Below are 19225 nucleotides of genomic sequence, written 5' to 3' on the forward strand. Positions count from 1 at the left end.
ACTCAGTGTATCTTTCTGTCAATTTCACTTCCTGCTGTCATCAGCACTGTAAGTGAATGACTAATACTGTGGCCTCATACTTCCTTGAGCCCTGCAAGAACATTGACCTTCATCTCATCTCTGCTTCATTTAGCTATTCTCATGTCACACGCTCCATTTTATGAACTAAAATTCCAAGGCTGAAGGCACTACTCTACCTCTGAATCACCATTTTTTGACAGCAGTCTCTGGTCTTCCATCCTGCCTGCACAACGACTTCCTCGTAATCTGTGGGTCATCTTATCAGGACTTCAAGTCCTTTGTCCCTTGCCTTCTAATCTCAGTCCTTCTGTGTTCTCTTCCTTTCATCTCCAAGTGAGACCTAGGATCCATCAGTTCATCAATTCTCTTGCTCATATCCCAAACTTCATTTCCATTTGGATTTTTTTGATCTCTATATCGTATCTCTATATCTATATCTCTCACTATGAAATTGTATTTTATATTTATTAACTTCTCAAAACCTCAGCTTTCTTGTGTTTAATATCTTGGTAATTATACCTACCTCTTTACATTATGGCAGGGTTAAATGAGTTGCTATATATATAAACCAGCCAGCCTGCCTTCAACCGCGTTGAGAAAAATTGTGGCAAAAGGCAGCATGACACTTAAAGATTAGAGCATGTTTTTACCCATGCTGCTGTGTGCTACTAGAGAAACTCACCAAGCCAGGCATATTCATATTACATGGACTGTGGATCACCCAACCCCTAGGGCATCCCTAAGATTTATCAGTTAGTCCGACTCCAAGCAAACCCATTTATGAATCTTAAAAATATGGACACTGTGTGTTTGGAATAACTGAAATATATATTTAAATTTTAGAAACCTCCGAGAAGCAAGGGATAATGCTGTGGCTGAAAAGGACCGAGCAGTGATGGCTGAAAAGAATGCTCTAGAAAAACATGATCAGCTCTTAGACAGGTAAGCATCCTGAAAACAGAGACATTGAAACTTTGATCTTTGTTCCCATTACTCTTTCTTTTAGAATATATCTTTTTAATAGAAGTTTAATTTTCATTTAAGTATTATGTACATGTAATAATTTACATATGTGATAATCGTACGTATTGAAACAAGACAGAAAACAGTGTAGTCACCCTAAGGAGTTTCCTTATGTCCCTTTGGTCAGTCTCAGCCACCACCCATCAAGAGGTGAACACTTTGTGATTTCTCTCACCATAGTTTAGTTTTGTTCTTCATGGATTAAAAAGAAATGGAATTGTGCAGTGTGTACCCTTTTGTGTCTAAGTTCTTTCACTCAACATCGTATGTTTTCATCCATTTTATGTTAGACCAGTAGTTCATTTCTTAACTTGCTGGGCATGAATATACAGTTTGTTTATTCATTCACCTCTCAGTGGGTGTTTGTTTTTTTTCCCAGTTTGGTGCTACTATGAATAAAGCTGCTATGAATGTTTGTATACAAGTCTTTTTGTGGGTATATGTTTCTTTTTCTCTCATATAAATACTAAGAGTGAAATTGCTGATCATCAGTAGATGATTATTTTTACCATGAAAGACTTGGAAGGTGAAATAACTCCTTGACCCATGGACTATAGAATCAGTTATGTTATGTGTTAGCAGACATGGAAACAGCATTCATGTCATTGTGCATCCATCCTTAGAACTGTTGGTTAACTAAAGACGTTGTCATTGAGGAGTAATATTTTGAAAAGGGTTTTTTTTTTTTTTAGTAGTCAGTCTCAGCAGTGGGCTTAAAATATTCAGTGAGCCATGTTATAAACAGACCAGGGTCATCCAGACTCTGCTGTTCCACTTACAGAGCACAAGTAGAGTAGATTTAGCACAATTCTTAGGCCACCTAGGATTTTCAGAACAGTAAATGAGCATTGGCATCACCTTAAAGACTCCAGCTTCATTAGCCCCTAACAAAAGAGTCAGATTGTTCTTTGAAACTTTGAAACTAGGCATTGACTTCTCCTCTCTAGCTATGAAAGTCATAGGTGGCATCTTCTTCCAATAGAAAGATATTCCATCTACACTGATAATCTATGTTTAGTGTAGCCACTTTCATTAATTATCTTAGCTAGATCATCTGGATATCTTGCTACAGCTTTTACATCATCACTTGCTGGTTTGCCTTGCACTTTTATGTTATGGAGATGATTTCTTTCCTTAAATTTCATGATCCCATGAACCAACCTCTTCAAGCTTCAGACTTTTCTTCTGCAGCTTCCTTACCTCTCCTCAGTTCAAGTCAGTTCAGTCTCTCAGTTGTGTCCGACTCTTTGCGACCCCATGTATTGCAGCACACCAGGCCTCCCTGTCCATCACCAACTCCTGGAGTTCACTCAAACTCACGTCCATCGAGTCAGTGATGCCATCCAGCCATCTCATCCTCTGTCGTCCCCTTTTCCGCTTGCCCCCAATCCCTCCCAACATCAGAGTCTTTTCCAATGAGTCAACTTTTCGCATGAGGTGGCCAAAGTACTGGAGTTTCAGCTTTAGCATCATTCCTTCCAAAGAAATCCCAGAGCTGATCTCCTTCACAATGGACTGGTTGGATCTCCTTGCAGTCCAAAGGACTCTCAAGAGTCTTCTCCAACACCACAGTTCAAGAGCATCAATTCTTCGGTGCTCAGCTTTCTTCACAGTCCAACTCTCACATCCATACATGACCACAGGAAAAACCATAGCCTTGACTAGACAAACCTTTGTTGGCAAAGTAATGTCTCTGCTTTTGAATATGCTATCTAGGTTGGTCATAACTTTCCTTCCAAGGAGTAAGCGTCTTTTAATTTGATGGCTGCAGTCACCATCTGCAGTGATTTTGGACCTCCCAAAAATAAAGTCTGACACTGTTTCCACTGTTTCCCCATCTATTTCCCATAAAGTGATGGGACCAGATGCCATGATCTTCGTTTTCTGAATGTTGCCTTGCTCTGTATTAGGCTTTGGCTTAAGGGAACATGGTGGCTGGTTTGATCATCTGTCTAGACTACCAAAACTTGCTTCATATCAGCAGTAAGGCTGTTTTACTTTCTTATCATTTTTGTGTTCACTGGAGACACAGTTTTAATTTCCTTCCAAGAACTTTTCCTTTACATCCACAACTTGGCTTACTCTTCAGCACAAGAGGCCTAACTTTCAGCCTATATCAACTTTCAACCTATATCAACTTTCGGTGTGCCTCTAAGCGTAATCATTTCTAGCTTTTGATTTAAAATGAGAAATGTGTGCCTCTTCCTTTCACTTGAACTTTGGAGGCCATTGTAGGGCTAATTTCAGTATCGTTGTGTCTCAGGGAATAGGGAGGCCCAAGGAGAGGGAGAGAGCCTGAGAAGATAGTCAGAGAGTCTGTGAATGACTTTAAGTACTAAGCTATGCATTCTGTATGCCATTCTGTTGAATAACATGATCAGAGTTCCCAGTTCTAGAATAATTACCCTGGAAGAATGAGTGATGAAAGTAGTACTAAGCTAATAACAGGAAGATAGTTCAGAGAATATTATAAATAGTTTGTTATCTTATATAGGCAAGATTTCTAGAGCCCCCAAACAATTACAGTAGTAACATAAAAAATCACTGATCCCAGATCACTATAATAAATATAATAATAATAAGTTTAAAATATTGTGAGAAATCTCCAAAATGTGACACCGATATGAAAGTGAGCAGATACTGGAAAAATGGCAGTGGTGAATTTGCTTGGTGCCACAAATCTTCAGTTTGTAAGAGGAAAAAAAAGTTCAGCATGTGCAAAGCTCAATAAAGTGAAAGTGCTTTAAAAGGAGATATTAAATAGTGGGACTGTATGTAACCTTATTCTGTATGAACCTTGTTCATAATTTTCCAGGTCTCCTGTAAATGTGTTATCATACTTTAATAATTTAAAAAATAAAAAAATATAAAAAGGAGATATTAATATTTCTGTATCAGCTTAGAATTAAAATACAAAGACAACTTGGAAAATTTTCATATGGAGATACTATTCTATGGGAATAGAAGTTATATCTAGAATGTGATCAGGAATTATCTTGTTTATAGAATCATTCTGGGTCTGGGCACCCAAGCTCTAAACCAAAGGTCTTAAGAGGAAATTGACCAAACCTACTCAAAAGATTAGAAAACATCCTATTAGTGCCCAGATTATAACTGTCTACAAATAGTTGATGGGTATTTTTCTCACTTGGTAAGGTCTAAAGTGGTAGAATTGGAACAACTGAGTAGACATTACAAAAAAGAGTAAAGATAAGCTTTCTGATGAAAGTGAAAGTCTCTCCGTCATGTCCGACTCTTTGTGACCCCATAGACTATACAGTCCTGGAATTCTTCATGCCAGAATACTGGAGTAGGTAGCCTTTCCCTTCTCCAGGGGACCGTCCCAACCCAGGGATCAAACCCAGGTCTCCCACATTGCAGGCAGATTCTTTACCAGCTGAGCCACCATGGAAGCCCAAGCATCCTGGAATGGGCAGCCTAACCCTTCTCTAGTGAATCTTCCCAACCCTGGAATCGAACCAGGGTCTCTCACATTGCAGGCGGATTCTTTACCAACTGAGCTACCAGGGAAGCCCAAGTTTTCTGATAGGGCTTTTCAAAATGCCTTGGCATCGACAGTGTTCTTCATCAGAAATGGAGAACACATTTCTGTGTTCTGCACAGAAATGTGCAGGCATCAGCTGACTAAGCATTCAGTAGGATTGTGTTTATAAGGATTGAAGTATCAAGTGGGTAGCTTGATGAGTTTAAAGTCTCTCTCTCCGTTTTTAAGTATTTATTTGTTTATTTGGCTGCATCAGGTTTTAGTTTGGCACATGCAGGATTTTTCACTGAAACACATGGACTCTGTAGTTGCACCGTACAGGCTTAGTTGCTCAGAAACATGTGGGATCTTAGTTTATTGACCAAGGATCAAACCCATGTCCCCTGCATTGCAGGGCGGATTCTTAACCACTGAACCACCAGGAAAGTCCCTGAAGTCCATTTTGATCCTGAAATTATCTGTAACAACAGTTCGAAAGAATTAATACACTGATTAAGTTACCATGTAAAAGGAATGGTGAACCCAAGCTATTTTTGTATCTTAAAATCTCTGTAGTTCACTTTTCCTGTTTTTTTGTTTTTTTTTTTAATAAAAACCTAGTGTTTAACACAATATTTGAAAAAGATACTTTCTCTCTATATATTTAAATATCCACTGAAATTCTTTTGAGTATAGTTGGCCTAGGAATATTTTGGGAATATCATGTATATGTTTTGTATATATTGAAACCCCAGGAAAAATATTTGTTTTATATTTCAGAGGTTGAGTTTTTACTCTGGCTTCCTTTGTGTCAAAATCAGAATAAACAAATGTATTTCATTCTTTACATGCACTGTGATTTCCCTGAATCGTGCTTAAGTAAAGCCTGAGACATGTCTATACACAATTTTCTAGTCAAGTATAACTAATCGCAACTCTTTCATTTTTTTTGAAAGTTTTACTTTACCAAATGCTTCATTTAATGATTAAACAACCTGTGTTATTATAAAGAGAAATGTAAGGAAGTGGTATGCCACTTTCAAACATGAATGAAAAAGGCTTTTTGCTCAAGACTTTAATTTTCTACAAAAACAAATTGGACTTTTCTCAGGCATAGAAAAGATCTGTATATGTCCCAATTCAAGTTCAATAATTTATTTAATTATAAGTAACAAATACCCAGCTTTCATGAGCAGGAATAGTTATTACCTCTCCTTCTGTTGCTTTGAATCTCTGTAAGCACTCTGAGGACTCTTTCTGCCCCAAGGGGAAATTTTTAAACTCCATCAGTGTTAACAGAATACATTTGAATACACTGTTATATCTGTGGGATCCTATAGGAGAGGCCTATGTTTGAATCTTAGCTTAAATTTATAATCCAGCTGCTGCTGCCACGTCGCTTTGGTTGTGTCCAACTGTGTCCGACTCCCATAGACGGCAGCCCACCAGGCTCCCCCGTCCCTGGGATTCTCCAGGCAAGAACACTGGAGTGGGTTGCCATTTCCTTCTCCAAGGCATGAAAGTGAAAAGTGAAAGTGAAGTCGTTCAGTTGTGTCCGACTCTTCGCAACCCCATGGACCGCAGCCTACCAGGCTCCTCTGTCCATGGGATTTTCCAGGCAAGAGTACTGGAGTGGGTTGCCATTGCCTTCTCCAGAGTTAAGTCTTTATTTTTCAGTTATAGTCATTTTAATTTTTTTTTAGCTATGGTTTGATGTATTTGGAATTTTTTTTTCAGTTTGTAGATATTGTTAAATGAATATTACTTGACATTATGATTTCAATCCCTACAACTACTCTGGTGATAGTAGAATTTTGTTCTGATTTTTTACTTATAGAAGACAGAAGATAAGAGGGAATAGGAGATCTAGTGAGTAGATTAAGAGAGTCATATGTTATATTGGGCTAATTTAAAGCTTGATATAGCAGCCAGCTGTCCTAAATTTCCATTCAGTGCTTTATCCCCAAGAGTAGAACAGTTTTGACATGCCTTTATTCTACATTTTGTCATATTCTTATATTGTTTTATCTTTGTTTATTTGTTTTTCAATCTTGCCTTGCTCCTTCAGTAGGCACATAAATGTTTGTGTCATTTGAGATGGGATAAAGGATGTTGAAATTTGAAAGAAAAATTATTTATACTGTGTTTAAACTTTGTTTACTTAATAAATTCTGTGGTAATTTCATTCATATTATCCTTAATTTTCATGGTTACATAATGTTTAATTCACATCATAGTTGTTATTTGAATGCAGAAATTCTTGATTCTCAATCCCATATTAAGTTACTGTTTTGACATACTTCTCTATGAAAGAAAGAATATACAATAAATTCATGCTTCTTAAATAATTTTTAGTATTTTATTTTTTCTTTGAAAATTTGTGAAGTGCTCTCTTTAATTGTAAGCTACTCTGATGATTTTTCAGAGTTTATAAAATTATGTTTTATTACTTGATTTCTCTTATTTATTTGAAATGTTCTGTTTGCCCATTGGTTTGTTTCATTTATACTGAAACAGTCAAACTCCACGTTCTCAAATTTTCTTTCGGTTTTTAAGCTGCTGTTCCATCTGACATATATTTGGCCACTTGTATAGAATATTCTAAACTGGTTTAATTACATCCTAAGTTACCACAAGTGACTCTATTTCTTTCCTAGTAAAGGCTTTGAAATTAGTAGTATATAATGTCATGTACATGAAAACATTAAGAAATTTATTGCTGAGATGAAAATTATTTCTTCCTTCTTGGTCTAGACACAAGGCTTTGAAAAGAACTAATAAGAAACACCCATATTTGGATCACAGTGTATGGATTTTGTTTTATTCACCTCTCATCTATCTTTCTTTTTCTTTATAAGGTATTGGTCTGATCTGAAATTCCTTGTCCCACCAGAAACAATGGCCCAGGGGGTCCTGTCGCCACTCATGGATAGTTTGTTGCTTGTAATTGGGCTTAAAGGGTACTACAGGTTCTAAAGTGATATACCTATTCTCCTCCTCAAAAGAATACATCATGAGTATTTTCGTGCAGCGAGTCAAAACACACACATGCACAAAACAATTAGATATTGTTTTCTGTCAGTCTTTTTTTTCTCAGAGAAGGACTGGGTGGCATCTGTAGCCAAAAAACAAAAAAGACTACATCAGGGAATTAATGATGGATGCCAGTATTGTTAGTCCGTGGGACAGAACATCTTTATGCAGTAATAGACTAGAGTTATCAGCATATCTTGTTGTGTAAATGGAACAATTGATATAGAGAAAGCTGTTTCGATTCCTGGCAACATAAACCTCTTCTCTCCTCAAGCCAGAATAACTTTCAATGGATATCACTCTCAGAGTTGTTATCAAATCATAACTGGGCTTTAGCATTCTATCTTAGTCCTTATTCTTTTTTAACTTATTATTTCAAATTTCATTTGTGTACAAAAGCTACAAGAATGATGCAAAGAACTCCTTTAGGTCTTTTATCTAGATCTGCCCCTTTCTAGCATTTAACTACATTTGTTCTATTCTTCTTATTCTCTCTCTCTCTCCTCTTTCTCTCCCTTCTTCCCCTGCACATTATTTTTTTTCTGCATAGTTTAATGCATCATATACTTTTACATATTCACAGTTTATTTTCTAGGAATAAGAATATTCTCTTATACAACCACAGGACACTTGTTAAATTCAGGATAACATTGATAACACTTTTATACATTTTTGTCATTGTCCCAGTAATGCCCTTTTATAACAGTCTTTTTTCTGGCCCAACATCCCATCCAAAATTATGCTCTACTTTTAGTTATCATGCCTCTTCAGTCTCCTTTAATCTGAAGCAGTTCATTTGTTTTCTTTTCTATTGTGTTTTAATGACTTTTGATTATTTTTTTTGATATGTTGGATCATATACATATATATGTCTCTTCTTTCTGGAATCTCTTCTGCTCAGCTTTTACTTGTCACTTTTGGGAATGACCAAAAGTGCTTTTAAACTCAAACCGAATCTTTTCTTACGTTTTATAAACTGTATTTCCAGCTACGTGATTGACATTTTTACCTCGATGTTTTTCTAGAACTTTAAACTCAGTATTTCTGAAACAAACTCAGCTTCTGCCAACATTCACCCTTCCCAAAACAAAAAGTGGCTTTAGCTGACCTCACATCAATAAACTATACCACCATTTTTAAGTCATTTATTTCTGTTCGACCTTCCAGAATAATAATCCTTTCCCCTTGTTCCCCTGTGTAATCTTGCTGAATTTCATAGCTTCTAAAACCCCTGTCATATCTGTATAATCCTCTGCATTCCTGCTGCCATCATCCTGGGTCAGCTTCTCGTTACTTCTTGACTGGTGTCATGTTGTAATTGTGTACAGTAGCCTCTTAATTGATTGCTCCATCGTTCCCCCTCAGTCAGTCCTCTTGCCCAGACCTGTTCCTCCTCCCGTAGTTCTGCATTCTGACTAATGTCATTATTTGCCCAGGCCCTTAAACAAGAGAGCTGGTGGTTCACATCTACTTTTTTTCCCCTCACTCCTCTACCTTTTATTCAACCAACAGTATTTATTGACAACTACCATGTGCCATTTGCTGTGCTAGAAGTTGATGTACATAAATAAAGCAGTGAAGGGAGATTGCCCCTCCCCTAATTGAGGGAGACGGAAAATAATCAAACAGATCCATAATTATTATAATTATGTGTTTTGATGATTGCTCTGAACTAGATTGGAGGAGGGATAATGGCTCAGGTAGGGTATATCATGATAGGATAGTCCAGAAGGGCCTGTCTGAACACTTAAACTAAACAAATGTTATGTTATTTCTAATTTCTAAATATATCTAATCACGTCCCTCCTCTTAAACCCAGGTGCCACTGCTTTAGTCAAATCTTTCTTTTCTCTTGCCCGAACTATTTATAATAGCCTCTGAAGCATCTTGCCGCTTTGAGTTTAGTCCTATTTTCATCACTCATTCTTCGAGAATAATGTTCTAAAACTGAGAGCTCTGATCATGTCATTCAGAAGAATGGCATCCAGACTGCACACAACTTAGCATTTAAAGTCCTTCACAGACTTCCTGCCTGTCTTCCCAGTTGCAGATCTTTGTTTTGATTCTCCCCTTATACTCAGGACTAGTTGATCTTTTCACGTTCTGCAAGAGTGTGGTGCTTCCTCGCTCACCCTTTTATATGTATTCTTTGCTAAGAATGACCTTTTCTTTCCCCTTTCTCGTGTATCTTACCTTTCACCTGTCAGGTAGATGCACATTCATGAGGTGAGGCTGAAATCATTGATCTTGTCTTCCATGCATGCCTTAAGTTCCTGTCAGAAATATTGACATCTCTTCTATTTCCTAGCATTATAATTGTGTGTTTAATTTGCAGATCTTTGCCTCTGAAGTGTCGGGGGTTTTTTTGAGGTCAGAGGTTTTTTTCATCCATATATTTGCCTCTCTAGTAAGATAAGGCCTCTATTCAGTGTCTTTGATATAAGTAATTCTCAACAAATATCAATTTCAATTGATCAGAGCTTACCATGTTCATTTTGACTCTTTCCATCATGAAGGCAGTTTGAATGCTAAAAAGAGTGCCCCAGACTTGATTTTACTGTATCAGTAATTCCAAAATTTAGATGAATTTCAGTTACCTGGAGAGATATTTTGGGGTTTTTTTGGAAGACATTTTTTTTTTTGCCTCCCTCTACTTGGTAGAGGGTCCCCAGGAATTTGGACTTCCTACAAAGCTCCCCAAATAATCCTTAGCTATTCATTCCTCAAATACGTGTTTTGGAAACACTACAACAGTATCTATCACTGTGCCCTTCCTGGTGCCTTAATTAACCAGTAATCTCAAAGAAAATATAAGCTTTTTTTTTTTTTAACTTGGATGCAATCTCAAAAATGACAGAATGATCTCTGATCGTTTCCAAAGCAAACCATTCAATATTACAGTAATTCAAGTCTATGCCCTGACCAGTAATGCTGAAGAAACTGAAGTTGAACGGTTCTATGAAGACCTACAAGACCTTCTAGAACTAACACCCCAAAAAGATGTCCTTTTCATTATAGGGGACTGGAATGCAAAACTAGGAAGTCAAGAGATACCTGGAATAACAGGCAAATTTGGCCTTGGAGTACAAAACGAAGCAGGTCAAAGGCTAACACAGTTTTGCCAAGAGAACACACCGGGCATAGCAAATACCCTCTTCCAATAACACAAGAGAAGATTCTACACATGGACATCACCAGATGGTCAATACCGAAATCAGATTGATTATATTCTTTGCAGCCAAAGATGGAGAAGCTCTATACAGTCAACAAAAACAAGATCAGGAGCTGACTGTGGCTCAGATCATGAACTCCTTATTGTCAAATTCCAACTTAAATTGAAGAAAGTAGGGAAAACCACTAGACCATTCAGGTATGATGTAAATCAAATCCCTAACGATTATACAGTAGAAGTGACAAATAGATTCAAGGCATTAGATCTGATAGAGTGCCTGAAGAACTATTAACGGAGGTTCATGCCATTGTACAGGAGGCAGTGATCAAGACTATCCCCAAGAAAAGGAAATGCAAAAATGCAAAATGGTTGTCCGAGGAGGCCTTACGAATAGCTGAGAAAAGAAAAGATGGAAAAGCAAAGGAGAAAAGGAAAGATACACCCATTTGAATGCAGAATTCCAAAAAATAGAAAGGAGAGATAAGAAAGCTTTCCTCAGTGATCAATGCACAGAAATAGAGGAAAACAATAGAATGGGAAAGACTAGAGATGTCTTCAGGAAAATTAGAGATACCAAGGGAACATTTCATGCAAAGATGGTCTCAATAAAGGACAGAAATCATATGGACCTAACAGAAGCAGAAGATATTGAGGTGAGGTGGTAAGAATACATCGAAGAACTATACAAAAAAGATCTTTATGACCCAAATAACCACGATTGTATGGTCACTCACCTAAAGCCAGACATCCTGGAATGTGAAGTCAAGAGGGCCTTAGAAAGCATCACTACAAGCAAAGCTAGTGAAGGCAATGGAATTCCAGTGAGCTATTTCAAATCCTAAAAGATGATGCTGCTAAAGTGCTGTACTCAGTATGCCAGCAAATTTGGAAAACTCAGCAGTGGCCACAGGACTGGAAAAGATCTGTTTTCATTCCAATTCCAAAGAAAGGCAGTGCCAAAGAATGCTCAAACTACTGCACAATTGCACTCATCTCACAGGCTAGCACAGTAATGCTCAAAATTCTCCAAGCCAGGCTTCAAGAGTACGTGAACCATGAACTTCCAGATGTTCAAGCTGGTTTAAGAAAAGGCAGAGGAACCAGAGATCAAATTGCTGACATCCGTTGGATAATCGAAAAAGGTAGAGAATTCCAGAAAAACATCTATCTCTGCTTTATTGACTATGCCAAAGCCTTTGACTGTGTGGATCACAAGAAACTGTGGAAGATTCTTAAAGCCATGGGATTATCAGACCACCTTACCTACCTCCTGAGAAATCTGTGTGCAGGTCAAGAAGGTCAAGTCCAGTTAGAACTGGACATGAAACAATAGACTGGTTCCAAATCAAATAAGGAGTATGTCAAGGCTGTATATTGTCACCCTGCTTATTTAACTTATATGCAGAGTACATCATGAGAAATGCTGGGCTGGAGAAAGCACAAATTGGAATCAAGATTGCCAGGAGAAATATCAATAACCTCAGATATGCAGATGACACAACCCTTATGGCAGAAAGTGAAGAAGAACTAAAGAGCCTCTTGATGAAAGTGAAAGAGAGAGTGAAAAAATTGGCTTAAAACTCAACATTCAGAAAACTAAGATCATGGCATCCAGTCCTATCACTTCATGGCAAATAGATGGGGAAACAATGAAAACAGTGAGAGACTTTATTTTGGGGGGACTCCAAAATCACTGCAGATGGTGGCTGCAACCATGAGATTAAAAGACCCTTGCTCCTTGGAAGCAAAGTTATGACCAACCTAGATAGCATATTCAAAAGCACAGACATTACTTTGCCAACAAAGGTCTGTCTAGTCAAGGCTATGGTTTTTCCAGTGGTCATGTATGGATGTGAGAGTTGGACTATAAAGAAAGCTGAGAGCCGAAGAATTGCTGCTTTTGAACTGTGGTGGTGGAGAAGAGTCTTGAGAGTCCCGTGGACTGTAAAGATATCTAACCTGTCCATCCTAAAGGAAATCAGTCCTGAATCATTGAAAGGACTGATGCTGAAGCTTGAAACTCCAACACTTTGGCCACCTGATGCGAAGAGCTGACTTTTGAAAAGACCCTGATGCTGGGAAAAATTGAAGGCGAGAAGAGAAGGGGACGACAGAGGATGAGATGGTTGGATGGCATCACCGACTCCATGGACATGAGTTTGAGTAAGCTCTTTGAGTTCGTAATTGACAGGGTAGCCTGGCATGCTGCAGTTCGTGGGGTTACAAAGAGTTGGACACAACTGAGCGACTGAACTCTACTGAACTGATGATGCACAAATCTTATTAAGGAATTAAAGAATAAAGTGAGGATAGGAAAAGGAGGGAGGGTGATCCAGAACATTGAATTGATAATTTGAAAAGGGAGGTTTCTAAATCAGAAACAGACCAAAACAAAAACAGAAAGAGAAAAAAGTCATGCAAACATTTAGTGAAGTGATATTAGACATAGAGAACAGACAAAATATATCCACATTCAGAGAATTAGTGTGTCAAGAAGAATTTTAAAAAAAAAGGAGAAAGTTATGTGTCAGTATAACAATGGAAGAGGAAAAAATATTTAGAGATAGAGAAGAAGAAAATTCTTTCTGAGATAAGGATCTGCAGTTTAGCAGAACTCACCACATTCTGGGTGGTGTGGAGAGAACAGGACAACAGTGCAGTAAATCCAAGTGAAGTTGTTAAATATAACTTAAAGGAACATTATTAGAAGTATCTGGACTGGATAAGTAAGTCATTTGCTAAGGAACAAAATACTGGTTGAGATTAATTTTCTCTTTCCATAATTGTGTACTTTATTTGTTTAGCAGTATTATTTTTTTTTTAAATATATCGATTGATTAGTTGATTGCTTTGGCAACCCTAGGTCTTAGTTGCAGCATATGAGATCCTCAGTTGGGGCATTCAGAGTCCTGGTGGTGGCATTGTGGGATCCAGCTCCCTTACCAAGGGTCAAACCCCAGTCCCCTGAATTGGAGGTCAGAGTGTTAGCTACTGGACCGCCAGGGACGTTCCTGACAATATTTATTAACCATCTGCTTTAAGCAAGCACTTCTTGACCATGGAATTGAAGATTTAACAAAAGGTCTCTGTCTCAGTGCAATTTACATTCTTATGTTGTAAATCAGAATGCATGTAAATAAGCAATAAAGAAAGTAATTTTTAGAAGGTAGCAATTATTTGAGAGAGATAAAATGAGAGTGTGATTCAAGGAAGTTAAAGTATGTGAGGGGTGACATTTTTGCATCCTGAGTAATGAAAAGTCACTAGTCCTATGAGGACTCAGGAAACCTGTTACCCATGTCCCCTCCTTAAAAAAAAACCTACTTAAAAGTGTAACCTGAACTTCCCCGATGGCTCAGAGGGTAAAGGATCTGCCTGCAGTGCAGGAAACATGGGAGACTCAGGTTCGATCCCTGAGTCAGGAAGATCCCCTGGAGAAGGAAATGGCAACCCACTCCAGTATTCTTGTTGGAATACTGGAAAATTCCATGGACAGAGGAACCTGGTGGGCTGCAGTCCATGGGGTCGCAAAAGAGTCAAACATGACTGAAGCCGCTTTAAAAGCATGTCACCACAGCCAAAGAATCAAAGAACTCATGAATTGAGATGCTAAGGTGTAAAAGAACTGGCAGTGAACACTTAATGTAAAATTAAATCATAATAACTGTTGTCATTCTGGTTTCAAAACACATTGTAATCATAATAGTTAAGGGGAAACTACAGCATAAAAATAATAATTTAACGTAAGTAAAGGCAAAAATAGCGACTTGCGACTAAAATTAGAGAATTGATGGTGAGAGGAAAATAGTGTGTATATAATATATATAATATTGTATAATTATAATTTCCTCAAACTTCATAAGAATCGATAGCATTATCAACAAATATATATTTAAACATATTAGTTACGAAAGAAAACATTAATTAAACTGAAAACAGACAGTATACTTGCATATTGCCAGAGGAAAAGAGAAAAGATAAAGAAAGCATAGACTTTATAACAAAAGATAGATAACAAAGCAAACATCAAAGAAGCATAAAACGGAAAATATAAATTCTTAACATGACAGACAACTGAATGTGTCTTTTCTGGCAATTTTAAGTGTGATGGACCCCCTATTATATAGAAAAGGAAATACAATTTGGGTCAAAAATTAAACTATATTCTTTTCACAATAAGTAGTAACTCCAGTTATTTAAAGAGGAAAAAGAGGGACTGTGATTATGATCCAGGGGTTAAGAATCCACCTTACAAGGCAGGGGACACAGATGCGTTCCCTGGTCGGGAAACTAAGGTTCCATATGCTGTGGGGCAGCCAAGCCTGCGTGCTCTAGAGCCTGTGCGCCCGGCTACTGTCTGCAGGCTGTGGAGCCCATGTGCTACACAGGAGAGGCCTATGCGCTGCAGTTAAAGAAAGCCCTCGTGCCGTCACGAGGATCCCGCATTGCCAAAACAAAAGAGATGCAAAAGGTTTTTTTTTTTAAGTGAAAAATAACACAGGATCTAAAACTATTCTGGAATAATTCATTTATTAAAATTGTTTTAAAATAATAATTCAGGGCCTTGAGAATCCCTCTGCCGTGACAATATATACACAATGAAGAGATGCTCCGGAATATTTAGGCATCACATTTGCCACAGGGAAAGTGCGCACTTTTTCACTGAATCTAGCTTAAGGCCACATTAAGCTATGATCAAAGATATAGTTCAGTATGTAGCTCATTAATTAGCTTAGTGAGAATATGGTGATAGTAAGATCAAGCTTTCAGGTCCATTCATCTTGCAGACCTTTTATTTTATTTTCTTGTAGAGGTGAGTGGAGGAGGATGAGAGGGTTCTATCATCTTTTCTAAATCTAACCAGTTGCCTCACAAATTGTAATTTTTGGTCCCAAGTGGAGAGAGTAGATAGAATCAGTACAAATATGTAAGTGTTGCTAGAAAAAGAACTCAAAGCACTTGCTCTTCTGGTGACTTATCAATACTGTGTGTTTGTAAATGAAAGAAAACACATCATCATATATCGGCACATTTTTCAAGATGCTTTCTTAGAAATCCAGAGTCGTAGTTGGTCAGTCATTATGTATATGAATTGAATCAGAGAGAGGGGTATGTGTGGGTGGGTGGGTGTGTGTGTGCGCACACGCGTGCGTTTATATAGCTTTCTTTATAGGCTGCTGCTCTGTTGCTTAGGGGGAAATTTTCATAGATTTACATTTGGTAAATATATCCGTGTCCAAAAAAAGATATGTGTAAAAAGTTGGAATGCCAGCTGACTAAATCAACTCATAAAAACTTAAGTTAAAAGTAAGATATTTTCCACGATTATTTTAAAATATGATGTTTACTGGAAGGAAAGTCCAGAGAATTACCACAGATGAAGTGTGAGTGTATTTCTCCCACTTGTAAATGAGCTCTTATTTCCTACAGTGTATATTCTGGTCCACAATGAGTCATTTTCAACATGTTTCAATTTAACTCCTAATACATTTTTAAACTTGGCAGGCATATTTAGATGAATGTTACTTCCAGTTTTAGAGACTGCTTCTAAATTATACTTCAGTACTGCAGTCATTATGAAAAGTTCTTTCAGTAAAAAGGAAACAGAATTGATTGGAAGTGTTATGTTTTGAAGGAATAAGAAATGGTTGCCATGAATAAAAATCAGATAGTTAAGCTTTTAAAAATTTTGTTACTGCATAACCCTCCTAATATTATCTTAAAGTACTATAAAGTTCTTCTTATTGATAGAAGGCACTCAAGAAAAAATGAGATTTATTCTAGGTAATAAAGTTAATATTTATTGATCTCTTACTATGCCTAGCACTGTTTAAGGGTTTTAAGTGTATTAACTTTTTTAATGGCCATATAATAGGTAGTAGTTCAGTTTCTATAAACCATTCAGACTTATTTTTCTATTATATTACGTGGCGCCTGACACATTTCTGGACATATAACTGGTGTTACATGAATGTTTGTAAAAGTTAATATTTTATGGAGAATTTTACATATGATGAGTATTTAATAATTCCTGCTTATAAATTTGTGCAATCCTGTGAATCTTACAGTCTTCTGGCAGATTTCAGTTGATCAAACTGTCCAGTGTTACAATTTTAATATCTTTATTTTTATCATAAAAATGTTTACACTCTGCTTTTATTCCTTTTGGGAACTTTAAAGGTTGCCTAAAGTTTAGAGCTGGGAAAACCTTAGTTATTGAAAACATTCTACTCATTTAGCAGATGAGGAAAGAATCCTAAATAGGTTATATGACTTGTCCGGAGTTATATTGTTACTAGGAGCAGCATTAGAAGTAGATACGTGTTCTCTTTGTTCCCGTCCCGGTGTTCATTCTGCCACAGAATTGTGTCATTCCATCAGTAAGCAGAATATGAAGCACAACATGTGTGATGTTAAACAGCATCAATATGTACATTTTTGCTCTCCAGTATGCATGTTAAAAACAATAACAAAATTCACAGTGATACTGTATTAATTTCCTTTGGTTGCCATAAGAAATTATCCCAAACTTTGTGACTTCAAACAGCAGAAATTTATTCTCTCAGTCTGGAAGCTAGAAGTCTGAAACCAAGGTGTCTGTAAGGCCATGCTCTCTCCACAGGCTCCAGGGACACTCTGTTCCTTGCTTCTTCCGTCTTCTGGGGCTCCAGGCATTCCTTGCTTTCCTTGGCTTATGGCCACATCTCCTCTAGTCTCTGCCAGTTTTCATATCACCTTTTCCTCTGTATGTGTTTTATAAGGATATGTGTGATTGCATTTAGGGCCCACCCAAATAACCCAAGGCAGGCTCTTCCTATCAGCATATTTGCTTAATCACATCTACAAAAACCCTTTTTCCATGTAAGGTAGTATTGGAGCATGGACATATATTTGGGGGACAGCCCACCATTCAACCCATTCCGTATGCCTTTTAAGTCATTTGAATTAGTATAAAGTTGGATTATCTTTTCAACCTACTAATGTGACATTTAGCAAATTACTCGATCTTAAATGACACCTTGTAGATTCTAGCCTTTGTGCAATATGATGTGTGACATATATTTATTCTGAATTAAAAGATATCCTACTTCTAATAATATTTTTTTAAGAACATCATGGCACTTACATTCTGAGGTAAAGAAACAGAATTGGATGTTTTTAACAGAGTGTGGAAATACAGCTTTAAGCTAAGCTATATTAACTTCATTTAGACCATATAATTGCTTTCTTCTATATAGCGAGTACTTTTTGCTTTATTATACTTAAGATTCAATAAGTAAGATCTTTTAATAATATAATGACTTCCATGTTTTATTTTTGTTATACTCATTTTTTTCATTCAGCTAACTTTTAGCCCTTTCTGGTTTTAATAAATGTATGTGTAACCTGTTTATTTCTATGTCATATGCTGGATACGTGATCATTTAGTTTCTCCTTCTGTAGAAATCATTGTTACTAGTATGAAGAAATTCCAGAAATCATTGTTACCAGATGTGAAGATATTCTCAATTCCTTTTATCCGTTAAAGGGCTTTACTGTAAATGAAGGAAGAAACATAACTATACATCATATAATTCTGTGCATCATAGAATGAAATGATATTTATTTTACAGTTTAAATTCTCAATAAATGTTAACTATTATTATTTATTCTCATCCTCCAGTTAGTTGACTTTTAAACTTTAATTGTGTATTCTCTATTCAGCACAATGAAGACAAAGGGTTGAAGCAGTCTCTGACTAGATCTGGTAAAACTGTTTCATGCAGATGGATAACCTTGACTGTTACAAAACTCTTGGATGAAGGAGGTCCCTTTCCTCAACTTACCATTTATTTTAATCATTAGTAATTCATACTATTGGGATTTCCCTTGCATTATTTGAGAGTTTCAAAACATTGTGTTGGCCAAAAAGTTTGTTTGGATTTTGCCTTAACATCTTACAGAAAAACTTTTTAGCCAGCCCAGTGATATATCCATGTGTTTTTTTAATGGATTTTTTTAACTTAAAGGCAATATGTTTTTATTTTACAAGTTAGAAGTCTAATCTGTACATTTGTCAAAAGTAGGAAATGAGTTAATAGATCTTCAAACAGCGAAACTTAACTGACATCCACATATCTATTATTAGAATTCAGATGTTTTCCTTTAATTCACTGAAACCCCAAAGATGAATTTCTGTTAGCGAGAATATTCATAGATACTCCAAATGTAATGATGCCTATCATTTCTAACATACTTTTTGTCCAAAATCACAGAGATGGAAAATGACCAAAAGAATATATCTCCCAGCCTCCAGGCAAGGGTGCACCCAGATCATTCAGGTCAGATAGACTGTCCACATGTAAACCTGTAGAGGAATTCATATTCCTGTAAATGACAATGAAATGTTAGCTTTGAAATAGTTTTTTAAAGTAGTTTAGAGGAAAATCACACTATGGTTAATAGCCTGTCATTTATGAGAATGGAATGTTCTGTATGTTGGTACCACAAGA

General features: G+C 36.8%; 1 protein-coding gene across 3 annotated transcripts in view; it reads left to right on the top strand.

The window, feature by feature from the left end:
• PIBF1 (progesterone immunomodulatory binding factor 1) overlaps positions 1–19225 on the top strand; it is a 231186-nt gene that overhangs the window by 80615 nt on the left and 131346 nt on the right. For all 3 annotated transcript variants that reach the window (XM_027557667.1, XM_027557670.1, XM_027557669.1), the window contains exon 10: positions 865–963. In XM_027557667.1, the coding sequence (XP_027413468.1) occupies positions 865–963 (99 nt within the window). The remainder of the gene's footprint in view (positions 1–864; positions 964–19225) is intronic.

The sequence above is a fragment of the Bos indicus x Bos taurus genome, chromosome 12, assembly GCF_003369695.1.
Source record: "Bos indicus x Bos taurus breed Angus x Brahman F1 hybrid chromosome 12, Bos_hybrid_MaternalHap_v2.0, whole genome shotgun sequence".
Taxonomy (NCBI): domain Eukaryota; kingdom Metazoa; phylum Chordata; class Mammalia; order Artiodactyla; family Bovidae; genus Bos; species Bos indicus x Bos taurus.